The following is a 12,028-nucleotide window of genomic DNA, read 5'->3' as shown; positions in this document are numbered from 1 at the left end:
AGACCCCACACAACTTCCCCAATGGGAGGGGAGTGGATATAGAAGTAAAATTGATGGAGAGAGTGATCTGAAATATAGGCAAATAGAGACCCTCTCTTTCGCAGTATATTTCTTAAAGAGTTTCTTATGCTTCTCCCAAAAAGTGAGTGGATAGTGTTTTCTTGCTGATCATTTGCTATCATTGTGGACTCTAATATTACTCTTTAATAGTATCTAATGTAGAAGTTAGTCCAGGGTGACCACAGCAAGTGCTTCAAGAAGGATGACTCTGAAGATCCTATAGCTGCTAACATTCTAAATGAGACTTAAAGCCCATTCTTCTTTTTTTTTTTTGGAGGAAGATTAGCCCTGAGCTAACATCTGCTGCCAATCCTCCTCGTTTTGCTGGGGAAGACTGGCCCTGAACTAACATCTGTGCCCACCTTCCTCCGCTTTCTATGTGGGACGCCTACCACAGCATGGCGTGCCAAGTGGCGCCATGTCCATACCTGGGATCTGAACAGGCGAACCCCAGGCCGCCGAGAAGCGGAACGTGCAAACTTAATCGCTGCGCCACCGGGCCGGCCCCAGGCCCTTTTAAGGCGAACAGAATGCTCTGGAAGATTTCAAAATGCTTGCTTTTCCTCTGCCACTGCTGGAAGCATGAGGGGATTTTTGTCCAGTCTTCACTGTGAGAAACTGGTAGAAGTCCTGGAGGTAAACTCACAGAAGTGTGAGGACCCCGTGACTGGGTCCCCTGGAGTTCTTAATTCTGACTTGTTCGCACTGAGCTTCCAGCTGTTCGTCATTTAGAGTTCAGATTTTCCTACCCAGTGCTGACTCCTGTTGAGGTTTCTACTCATGGGTTTCTGCTCCACTAAGTTGTAATTCTCTCTATCTGCCCCTATGTCTCTCTCATTTTGGGGGCAGTGATGTGCACTATGACCTCACTTCTCTGGTGAATCTAAGAAGAGTTGTTGACTTCAGTTTGTTCAGCTTTTTTTTTTTCTTTTTTACAGCTCCATGAATTTTTTTTATTGAGTTCATAATACTTTACATCACTGGGATGTTTCACTCGTACATTATTTGTTGTCTGTCACCACATAAGTGCTCCCCTTCACCCCCTGTGCCCAGCCCCCACCCCCCTTCCCCTGGTAACCACTGAACAACAGTGTTCTTAGTCCATGTGTTTGTTCATATTCCACATATGAGTGAAATCATATGGTGTTTGTCTTTCTCTGTCTGGCTTATTTTGCTAAGCATAATACCCTCTAGGTCCATCCACATTGTTACAAATGGGATGATTTTGTCTCTTTTTCTGGCTGAGTAGTATTCCACTGTATATGTATGCCACATCTTCTTTATCCAATCATCGGTCAATGGGCACTTGGAATGTTTCCATGTCTTGGCTATTGTGAATAGTGCTGCAACGAACATAGGGGTACATATGTTACTTTGGATTGTTGATTTCAAGTTGTTTGGGTAGATACCCAGTAGTGGGATACCTGGGTCATACAGTATTTCCATTTTTACTTTTTTGAGGAGTCTCCATGGTGTTTTCTAAAGTGGCTGCATCAGTTTGCATACCCACCAGCAGTGTGTGAGGGTTCCCTTCTCTCCACACCCTCTCCAACATTTATTTTTAGTCTTAGTGATTATAGCCATCTTAACAGGCGTAAGGTAGTATCTTAGTGTAGTTTTGATATGCATTTCTCTGATGATTAGTGATGTTGAACATCTTTTCATGTGTTTATTGGCCATCTGTATATCTTCTTTAGAAAAATGTCTGTTCATATCCTCTGCCCATTTTTTGATCAGGCTGTTTCTTTGTTGTTCAGTTGTGTGAGTTCCTTATATGTTATGGAGATTAACCCCTTATGGGATATATGATTTGCAAATATTTTCTCCCAATTGGTAGGTTGTCTTTTTGTTTTGATCCTAGTTTCTTTTGCCTTGCGGAAGCTCTTCAGTGTGATGAAGTCCCACTTGTTTATGTTTTCTTTTGTTTCCCATGTCTGAGAAGACATGGTATTCAAAAAGACCCTTTTAAGTTTGATGTCAAAGAGTGTACTACCTATATTATCTTCCAGGAGTTTTATGGTTTCAGGACTTCTCTTCAAGTCTTTGGTCCATTTTGAGTTTGTTTTTGTGTGTGGCCTGAGATGATGGTCTACTTTGATTCTTTTGCATGTGGCTGTGCAGTTTTCCCAGCACCATTTATTGAAGACACTGTCTTTTCTCCACTGTATGTTCTTGGCACCTTTGTCGAAGATTAGCTGTCCATATATGTGTGGTTTTATTTCTGGGCTTTCAGTTCTGTTCCATTGATCTGTTTGCCTGTTTTTGGACCAGTACCGTGCTGTTTTGATTACTGTGGCTTTGTAGTACACTTTGAAATCAGGGATTGTGATGCTTCCAGGTTTGTTCTTTTTTCTCAGGATTGCTTCAGCAATCGGGGTCTTTGCTTTCCCCATATGAATTTTAGGATTCTTTGTTCTATTTCCATGAAGAATGTCATTGGCATTCTGATAGGTATTGCATTGAATCTATAGATTGCTTTGGGTAGTATGGACATTTTAACTATGTTTATTTGTCCAATCCATGTGCATGGAATCTCTTTCCATCTCTTCATGTCATCATCTATTTCTTTTGATAATGTCTTACAATTTTCATTGTATAAGTCCTTCACCTCCTTGGTTAAAATTATTCCTAGATATTTTATTATTTTTGTTGTGATTGTAAATAGAGCTATATTCTTGAGTTCTCTTTCTGTAAGTTCGTTATTAGAGTACAGAAATGCAATTGATTTTTGCAAGTTGATTTTGTACCCTGCAACTGTACTGTACTTGTTAATTATTTCTAATAGGTTTCCCAAGGATTCTTTAGGGTTTTCTGTATATAAGATCATGTCGTTTGCCAACAGCAGGAGTTTTACTTCTTCCCTCCCTATTTGGATTCCTTTTATTCCTTTCTCTTGCCTAATTGCTCTGCCCAAAACCTCCAGCACTATGTTGAATAAGAGTGGTGATAATGGGCATCCTTGTCTTCTTCCTCTTCTCAGAGGGATGGCATTCAGTTTTTCCCCAATCCTCTCTGAAAGTTTGGTAGAATTCTCCAGGGAAGCTCTCTGGTCCTGGGTTTTTGTTTTGGGGATGCTTTTGATTACTGTTTCGATCTCTTTGCTTGTGATTAGTCTAGTCAGGTTATCTATTTCCTCTTGATTCAGCTTTGGGAGATTGTAATTGTCTAAGAATTTATTCATTTCCTCTAGATTGTCCGTTTTGGTGGCATATAGCTTTTTGTAGTATTTGCTTATAATCCTTTGTATTTCTGTGATATCCATTGTTATTTCTCATCTTTCCTTTATAATTTTATTTATCTGAGCTTTCTCTCTTCTTTAAGTCTGGCTAGGAGTTTGTCAGTTTTGTTTATCTTCTCAAAGAGCCAGCTCTTTGTTTCATTGATCCTTTCTACTGCCGTTTTTTGTTTCAGTAACATTTATTTCTGCTCTTTTATTATTTCACTCCTTCTGCTAACTTTGGGCTTTGTTTGTTCTTCTTCTTCTAATTCAGTTAGGTGTAGTTTGAGGTTGCTTATTTGGGGTTTTTCTTGTTTGTTAAGGTGAGCCTGTGTTGCGATGAATTTCTCTCTTAATGTGGCTTTTGCTATATTCCATATGAGTTGGTATGGTATGTTTTCATTTTCATTTGTCTCCAGATATTTTTTGATTTCTCCTTTAATTTTTTTTTTTTTTTGAGGAAGATTAGCCCTGAGCTAACTGCTGCCAATCCTCCTCTTTTTGCTGAGGAAGCCTGGCCCTGAGTTAACATCCGTGCCCATCCTCCTCTACTTCATATGTAGGATGCCTACCACAGCATGGCTTGCAGAGCGGTGCCATGTCCACACTTGGGATCTGAACTGGTGAAACCTGGGCCGCCGAAGTGGAATGTGCACACTTGACCACTATGCCACCGGGCTGACCCTCGTTGAGTTTTTTGATGATAACTATTTTGAATTCTTTGTCATTTAGATTACATATTTCTGTGTCCTGAGGACTGGTTTCTGGGTACTTGTCATTTTCTCTCTTGGCTGGAGATTTAATATGATTTTTGATACTGCTAGAGGGCGTAGCTCTGTTTTTGCACATCATGGTATTATTTGGTTGCAGTTACTGCCTGTTGCCACTGTGTGCAGGTCAACAGCCGCATATTCTGTGCCCTCTGCATTCTACTGAGATCCCAAGTGCTGGAGCTGGCGCTGGACAGGTGGGGGGTGGGGCACTTTCTCCTGCATGCTCTCTGGGTTTTTTCACTCTGCTCTCACTTTCTACTCTCCTGGGGTTTTGGCTTGTTGAGGTCAGCCCCTGCGATAGCTTTCACCCTGCTGGAGGGCTTCCCTGTTGGCTGTGAGGGCCCTCAGGGATCTTCGATGTTCCCGCGAGTAAATGTCCTCTCCCCACTTCCTTCCCTCTCGGAGGCTGTGCAGTCCCAGATCGCAGTCTTTTGGAGAGGGAGTGAGCGAAGTTTTCTCTTACCCCGTTTCACCTCCTCCGAGGGGGGCTCCAGCCCCTCCACCCTCCATTGTATGGCTGTGTGGGTCTCTCCGACATCTTTTGTGTTGTGTTTGGATGTCCTCTGTTGAAGTATGTGTGTCTTTTTCGTTTTATGGTGGAGGGGAGAGGTTACCGTGATGCTGACATTACCCCTGTCTTTAGCTTTTTATTTGTTGTTAGAACGGAGTGTCAGCTTCTTAGCTTCTTACATGTTGTATTGGAAACTGGAAGTTAGATCTATTCTTTTTAATCAGTAATTTCTCTTAAGTAAATAGTCTTAGCATTGTTAAAAAATCAGAGCCAAGAATGTTTGTACTGTTAGACCTTTTGGAGGGTGGACTAATGGCTTGATGGCATTACCTTTAGACTCAGAGCAAAGCAATGCCAAACTTTTCAATATCCAGATGATTATAAAGTAAATAAAGATAATAAATGTCCTAGCAGCTAGTTTATCTAACTTTTTGAAAACCAAAGATCCTGCGGGATGATTGGCTGATCTATGAAATACCACATAAAATATAAAATACACAAGACAGGTTCTTAGAAACTTGATAATAAAAGTAAATGGTTCTTTACTTTTGTAAAAATTAAATGGTACAATAACTCTTTGATAAATGGATATATGTTATCCCAAAGCTAATTTTGTTAATTAAAAGGAATGAAAATTGTTTTTTCCATTATAGGATAATGTTAAGCATAAAGACTATATTGACCATCAGAAGGATAAAGTTGCTTTAACTCTGGCTCGTCTAGCCCGCCATGTTGAAGTGGAGAAACAGCAGAAAGAAGAGAAGAATAGAGCATTCAGGGTATGTGGCTATTTTAATTGGTATTTTACCAGATTATAGAATTGTTTGTAATAAAGTTGTAAAGAGAAACTTGTAATCCGAAAATGTATAATTGAATCCAATTTCAGCATGGACTCTAGATAGCTTATCAATTAGTAGAAATTCATGATGGCTTTTTCCATGTCTGTTTTTAGTTTGTAAGATACTGATCATATATGTATATAGAACAAAAAAAAATAGATCTTATTGAGTGGACTTTATTCTTGAGCATTAAAAACCATGGGATTTGTCGGGGCTGGTCCTGTGGCCGAGTGGTTAAGTTCGCACGCTCTGCTGCAGGCGGCCCAGTGTTTCATCAGTTCGAATCCTGGGCGTGGACATGGCACTGCTCATCAAACCACGCTGAGGCAGTGTCCCACATGCCACAACTAGAAGGACCCACAACCAGGAATATACAACTATGTACGGGGGCCTTTGGGGAGAAAATGGAAAAAAAATAAAATCTTTAAAAAAAAAAAATACCATGGGATTTGTCAAAGCAGATGAACAATTAAGGGTTTCTGGTTACTGTATCGCAATAGTGAAAAGATTTTATCAGGGCCTTTGTGGATTAAGGTGTCGAAATGTTTTTCTACTGAATAGAGCGAGACCACTTTCTCAAACTTCAGCCTGTTCCTTCAGATTAAATCCATTACCAAGAGGAAGAAATCTGAATCAGGGTTGTAGAAGAGCTGTTATGTGGAAAATGAAGCCTAATTTAGAATCTCACATGATAGAAATCTTTTCCTTAACTTGTTTTAGAAGGTCTCAAATGAAATTATGTAAAGAACTTCCTCAATACTGACAAACGTCTATTAGTAGAAAGTTGATGAGTTGAGTTAAAAAAAAAAGCATCATACTAGGAGTTTAAAAAAGGAAATCTGAAATCAGTAGGTCACTTTATAGACTTTGGGCTTCAATCTGTAACAGGACAGAATTGGAGATGTTCTCCCAGGTTGGGATAAGCACTATGATTTTATAATTTTAACATCCTTGTTTTTGATTCCTTGGTTGTTTATTCATTGGTTATTATAAAGGAACTTATATATTTCTGTAGCCTCCATTTTAGTATCTCCTAACCTGGTGTAGATAAATTAATCTTTAAGTTTAGAAGTAGATTTGTTTGGAGATTTTAACTTTACAAGGTAATATCAATTAAACTAGAGTATAGTATTCTAATTGTATGTTAAAATGCTTAATTCCTAGAAATATTTAAAAAAATAGGATTATTTCTTTCCTGGCAGAAACACTATTCAATTTTAAGGAAAGTTCTTTCCCAAGGCTGTTAAGTGTATTGTTTATGGGTCATGGGGCAAATCTCTTTGAGAGAGGAGTGGTTTGCAAGCTGTCCACCTTTTCTGCAGATTTCCTGACTGATACTAGCTTCTTTTCCCAGACAGTGTTAATGGCCACATAGATAATAAAGCTTTTGTAATGACTTCAGAATCTTAGAGTCACTATGACAACTAGGGTTTTTCTCAAGGGTAGTTTCAATTTCCATCCATGTAAGTGTTCATTCTTTGTATGTATTAAAGACTTGACTTTAGTGTTGAAGAAAGTTTTTTGAAATTCTCATTTAACCAATTATAAAGAATAAATTTATCTAGATTTCATTCTTTTCTAAGGAAAAAACTGACTTACACAGATGCTTTAGCTTATTGCTTGCAATCCATTCATGATTTTTTTTTATTTGATTCTCTTTATAGATAACTTGTTTTGTAAAACTAGATACAGAAAACAATAAGAAACAAAACAAACAATGCAGAAAGGAAGATAATGAAACTGAAATAAAAATAATTCTTGAACTTTTAAAAAATCTATTATTAGCAGTTGTTTAAAATAAGTAGCCTATTAGCTTGCATGTAGTAATATTTGATCTCACTTATATTAATTTGAGTCTTTATTGTGATATGCCTTTGTAAGGAACTTTGATAAATGATTTAATTTTGTACATAAGAAAATGTCTTTATAGTCTCCCAGAGGCTTGCCGTCTTGCCCTTTTTGGATAAACTAACTTTGTTTCCCATAGCGTGTTATTCAGAACACTGAGCTTCTAGGATACAGTTTGGAAAAAAAAAGGATTTAGTGATTTATTAAGTTGGGATACTGCATACTCTCTGGAAAATCACATGCACATTAGCACTTTAAGGATTTGGAAGTTCTGCACCAAAGGAACCTTTTAAACTTTGCATTAAAACTGGTGTTTCTGTACTTACTTACTTTGATTACAGAGAATTTTTAAAAATGTATATAATGGATATTAATGTCTTTGAGAATTAGTATTCTATAGCCATACTTTGAACAAAGTTTTGTAGAAGATTTTTTTCAGAATAAAATCTAGAATCTCTCTGTCCTCCTATTTACTCTCCCTGATAGAGGATCCTGTTATATTGCTAACTAGGCCATTCATTATTCTGACCTGTATCTTGCAAATCCAGCGTTTGTGACTTTGCGATTTCTCTTTAAGAATCTACAACCTTTTTGAGACTCAGTATATGGTGTACTGGTAAGTGCATGGATTCTAGAATCAAATTGTGAGAGTTAAAATCCTGGCATTGTTATTTATCCTTGGGCAATTTATTTGACCTTTCTGTACCTGTTTTCCCATCATAAGATGGGAACAATAATAGTACCTATCTCATAGAGTTATTGTGAGAATTAAATCTAAAATGCTTTTAGAACAGCGCCTGACACATGGTAAGTGGTTAATAAGTATTAATTGTTAGATACAGCATGATTAGAGAGTATGCAAATAGATTTATAGATAATATAACTAGAAAGAATTAGAGACTTTAACAGTCTAGAGTATCTAGCTTAGTGGTTGGCACTGGGCTACTGCCTCTTTGTAAATAAATTTTTATTGGAACATAGCCACACCCATTAGCTTACATATCATCGATGACTACTTTCATGCTACGGTGGCATAGAGTTGAGTAGTTGGAAGAGAGACTATATGGGCTGCAAAGCCTAAAATATTTACTGTCTGGCCCTTTGTGGAAAAAGTTTACCAACCCTTGATCTAGATGGCAATGAATGCTTTATACTGGCACATAGTAAGTACTAATGAATGTTTGCTCTTATTAATACTATTCACTGAACAAATATTTAAGCCTTCTGTACACTTCAGACTGTGTATGGGAAATTTGAGAAAAGGTATAAAAGTTGAAAAATGAAAGTAATCATTTATATTTCCATTCTCAGAGATAGCCGTTGATATTTAATGCATTTATTTTCAGCCTTTTTTCCTCCTCTGCAGATATAGTTACATATAGCTTGAAATTAATCTTTGCTTATATTTGGCCTCATTTGTTTAATACTGTTTGGTGACCTACTTGATATCAAAAGTATATTCCTATTTCATTGAAAAAGTTTGGTTAGTGTTTTTAATGACTTTAATGAAATATACATACCATAATTTACTTAAACAGTAACCTATTATTGGAGATGTAGGTTGTGGCAAACTTTGCAAATAGAGATACATTGGGATGAACATCTTAGAGCATGAACCTTTGTTTTGACTTATCTCTTTGGGGTAGATTTCTAGATGTGGAGTTACAGGAATAAAGGATAATCAGTATTTTCTGATCACTGTTGTGTCAAAATCTTTTTCTCAAGGAACCCGATCAGTAATCATAGGTTAATTGATTTTTTTTCTTAATATCTTTAGGAAAAAGTTGATTTTCAGCATGCTCATGGGTTACAAGAATTGGAATTTATTCGAGGACATTCTGATACAGAAGCAGCAAGACTATGTGTGGACCAGTGGCTAAAAATGCCAGGTATTCTTTAGTGATCAGCGTAGAACGCTAAGGTTGCGGAGCTTCCCTAAATCCTTAACGCTTTGTGTCTGTTTTATACAGTTGCTAATAAGTATGTAAAGTATTGAAATTTAGTTTCAGTCATAAACTTCTTAATGGCTTATTAAGGATTATTAATGGATACTTAATGATGGCTTATTTTACTAATTGTCTTCCTGCTTCAGCAAAGTATATTTTATAGGTCATCCTTGAGCTTATTAGATATTACTCATTTATTCATTCATATATTTCATAGTTATTACATAAAAATAGTACATGTGTCTGTGGGAGGGTGTGTAACATGTTAATTTGAAGTTAGAAAAGGCTTCTCTAAGGAAATGGAATTTAAGCTGAGATCTAAAGGATTAGTGTTTACTTATTTGGCAGTGCAGCCTCTGTAGAGATTCTTGTAAGGAAGTGTCCACATGGGAGGCTTGTCTAGGGCCGGGTAGCTTCTACATTACTCTTTGCAGGCCTGAGATTCCTGGAATGATCACCGTGAAACATTTTCCCCCACCACATAATTTGGTGGAGTTTATAGGAGCCAGTAGGATAATCCGTCTCATCATGGCAACTTTTCTAGCCTGTTGTCTAAAAGACCCACTGAGCCTTAAAGGCTTGAGATAGCCTCAGAAACCTTAGCTGTGGATTTAAGCCAGCAGTTTTAATTGCCGAAAGTCATTAGAAATATCTATGCATGCAATGCTCAACTTTGAACCTACTTATCTTGTTCTAAAGTCAGTTTTCAGAAAGGTTTTCTTTGAGTAGAACCAAATTACCACTTACAAAATAATTCCAATAATTTGTAGATATTTTGACACTTGGCGACTCCCTGAAACTGTGTTTCCTTCCTGTCACCTAGTTTGGGCCTGGCAAACTCCCAACCCCCCCATCCTCCCTTTTAATACTTTTTCCTCTTTTTTCTTCTTACATGTCTGTGGGATTAGCCCCACAGATAATACTCAACACTAGAGTTTGCTGGGTTTTTTTACTCTGCCTAAATTTTGTTGCTCATTCTTCTTTGATCTAGTGCTTTATTTCTTTAATATAGTTTTTACCCTGTTATGTGGGATTGATATGCTTACATGTCTGTCTCTTCTACCAGACTGAATGCTCTGTGGGGACGTACACCAGGCTTATTAATCCTTTTTAGTGTCAGTGCCTAAAAAAAAAAATCTCAGGGGCTGGCCCCATGGCCGAGTGGTTAAGTTCGCACGCTCCGCTGCAGGTGGCCCAGTGTTTCGTTGGTTTGAATCCTGGGTGCGGACATGGCACTGCTCATCAAACCATGCTGAGGCAGCATCCCACATGCCACAACTAGAAGGACCCACAACGAAGAATATACAACTATGTACCGGGGGGCTTTGGGGAGGAAAAAGGAAAAAAATAAAATCTTAAAAAAAAAAGTCAGCATAGAGGTGCTCAATAAATGTTGGTTGAATATTATACAGAAATGGGCTATAAACATTTGTGTACAAACACAGAAAAGAAGCCTAGAACTTGGGTTCCAAATGTGACTCTCATTCAGCTAAACAAAAGAATTGTTTGGCATTCCAGACCTACTTTAGCAAAAGATACTTATAAATTATAGTGAATGGTTTTGCCTCTTAGGATGTTCTTTTAAGGCTTATGAAAAATCTCTTTTGATATACATTCAGTTCTCAGTAGAAGTTTATGACTAGCTCTGTGGTTTTACCTTAGTAGCATCGGAATCACCTGGGGGCTTTTAAATGCCTGCCTGGACCTCACCTCCAGAGGTAACGCTAGGGCATCTGTAGTTCGGGGAAGATTCCTGGGTGATTTTGATAGGAAAATGGGCCAGAACTATAAAGCTTTCTCATCTCTAAGATCTCTTCTGAAACTCGTTTATCTCGTACGTATCTAACACTTTCAATAATGAAACTCGTTTATCTCGTACGTATCTAACACTTTCAAGTCCTGTCTAGAATGGTTGTTGGGCCAATAAAATGCCCCTTTAGGCCTAATCCCTGGCCTCCAGATTGTCGGAATATGTTAACTCATTGTAAATTGAATTCATGAGCATCTGTTTGTGTATTTCTCTGAGCAGGCCAAGTAGGAACAAATGAGTCATTTAGCTGTGTCTTTATAATTCTAGGCAAAACTTGGTATTTTCTGTATCTTCAGGTCCCACCTGGTTCATTGGTGGCTGATAAGCTTGAGCCTGGAGTTAAGGTCTTTAATTAAGGTCTTTGTATGTGATTCTTTCATCTTTTTGCTTGGTTCGTGCAACACTGTAAAACTGAAGTTTAGGATCTGTTGCTTTAGCATTGGGCTGTATTTGGTACAGTGCTATTTCATAAATGGGCATTAGAGAGTGCTGAGATCTTTGAAGAGGGTGTGGCTGGAGAAAACAGAGATGACTCATTGTTCTCTTTAATTGTAAAAAGAGAGATTCTGCTTCTCAGTAGCATTAAGGGACTCATTCCCTCTATTCCAAAGTATCCAGCTATTGTAATTCAGTTCTCTGATTAGAAGTAGTTTAAGTACTTTATTTATAATTACTCTAACTTTAGAAATCCATGTTTTATAGACTTTTACAGTTAGGCCAGTTTGCATACATTTGAATACTTAGTAACTTAAAAACTGCATTCTGTGTACTATTTAAGGAAAAGAGCTGTTTAAATCTGTCTGCATTTTGCAGTTCTGTGGTAAAACTTATTTTCTTTCAATTGTTTGTTTTTTCCAATTTTATTTATATCCAGAGCCTCTATTTGGCTAAATAAAGGTCTTAATGGGTGACATCTGGAATGTGAATGGACAATAAATAAAAATTGTCATAATTCTGACTGCATTAAAAAAATTGAAGATAAAAACGTGTAGTCAGTTAATCCCTCTTTAAGATTAAAATATGA

At 37.5% G+C, this 12,028-nt stretch overlaps 1 protein-coding gene across 4 annotated transcripts in view; it reads left to right on the top strand.

Annotated features, from left to right (window-relative positions):
• Positions 1–12,028, top strand: part of ZNF451 (zinc finger protein 451) — a 79,628-nt gene that overhangs the window by 22,756 nt on the left and 44,844 nt on the right. For all 4 annotated transcript variants that reach the window (XR_006885207.1, XR_006885206.1, XM_046638973.1 and 1 more), the window contains exons 4-5: positions 5,215–5,340; positions 9,026–9,137. Coding sequence is in view for 2 of the 4 variants with exons in the window: in XM_046638973.1 (XP_046494929.1) it covers positions 5,215–5,340; positions 9,026–9,137 (238 nt within the window). In the remaining 2 variants the exon portion in view is untranslated. The remainder of the gene's footprint in view (positions 1–5,214; positions 5,341–9,025; positions 9,138–12,028) is intronic.

Source organism: Equus quagga, chromosome 15, assembly GCF_021613505.1.
Source record: "Equus quagga isolate Etosha38 chromosome 15, UCLA_HA_Equagga_1.0, whole genome shotgun sequence".
Taxonomy (NCBI): Eukaryota; Metazoa; Chordata; class Mammalia; order Perissodactyla; family Equidae; genus Equus; species Equus quagga.
This window is presented reverse-complemented; position numbering and strand designations above follow the sequence as displayed.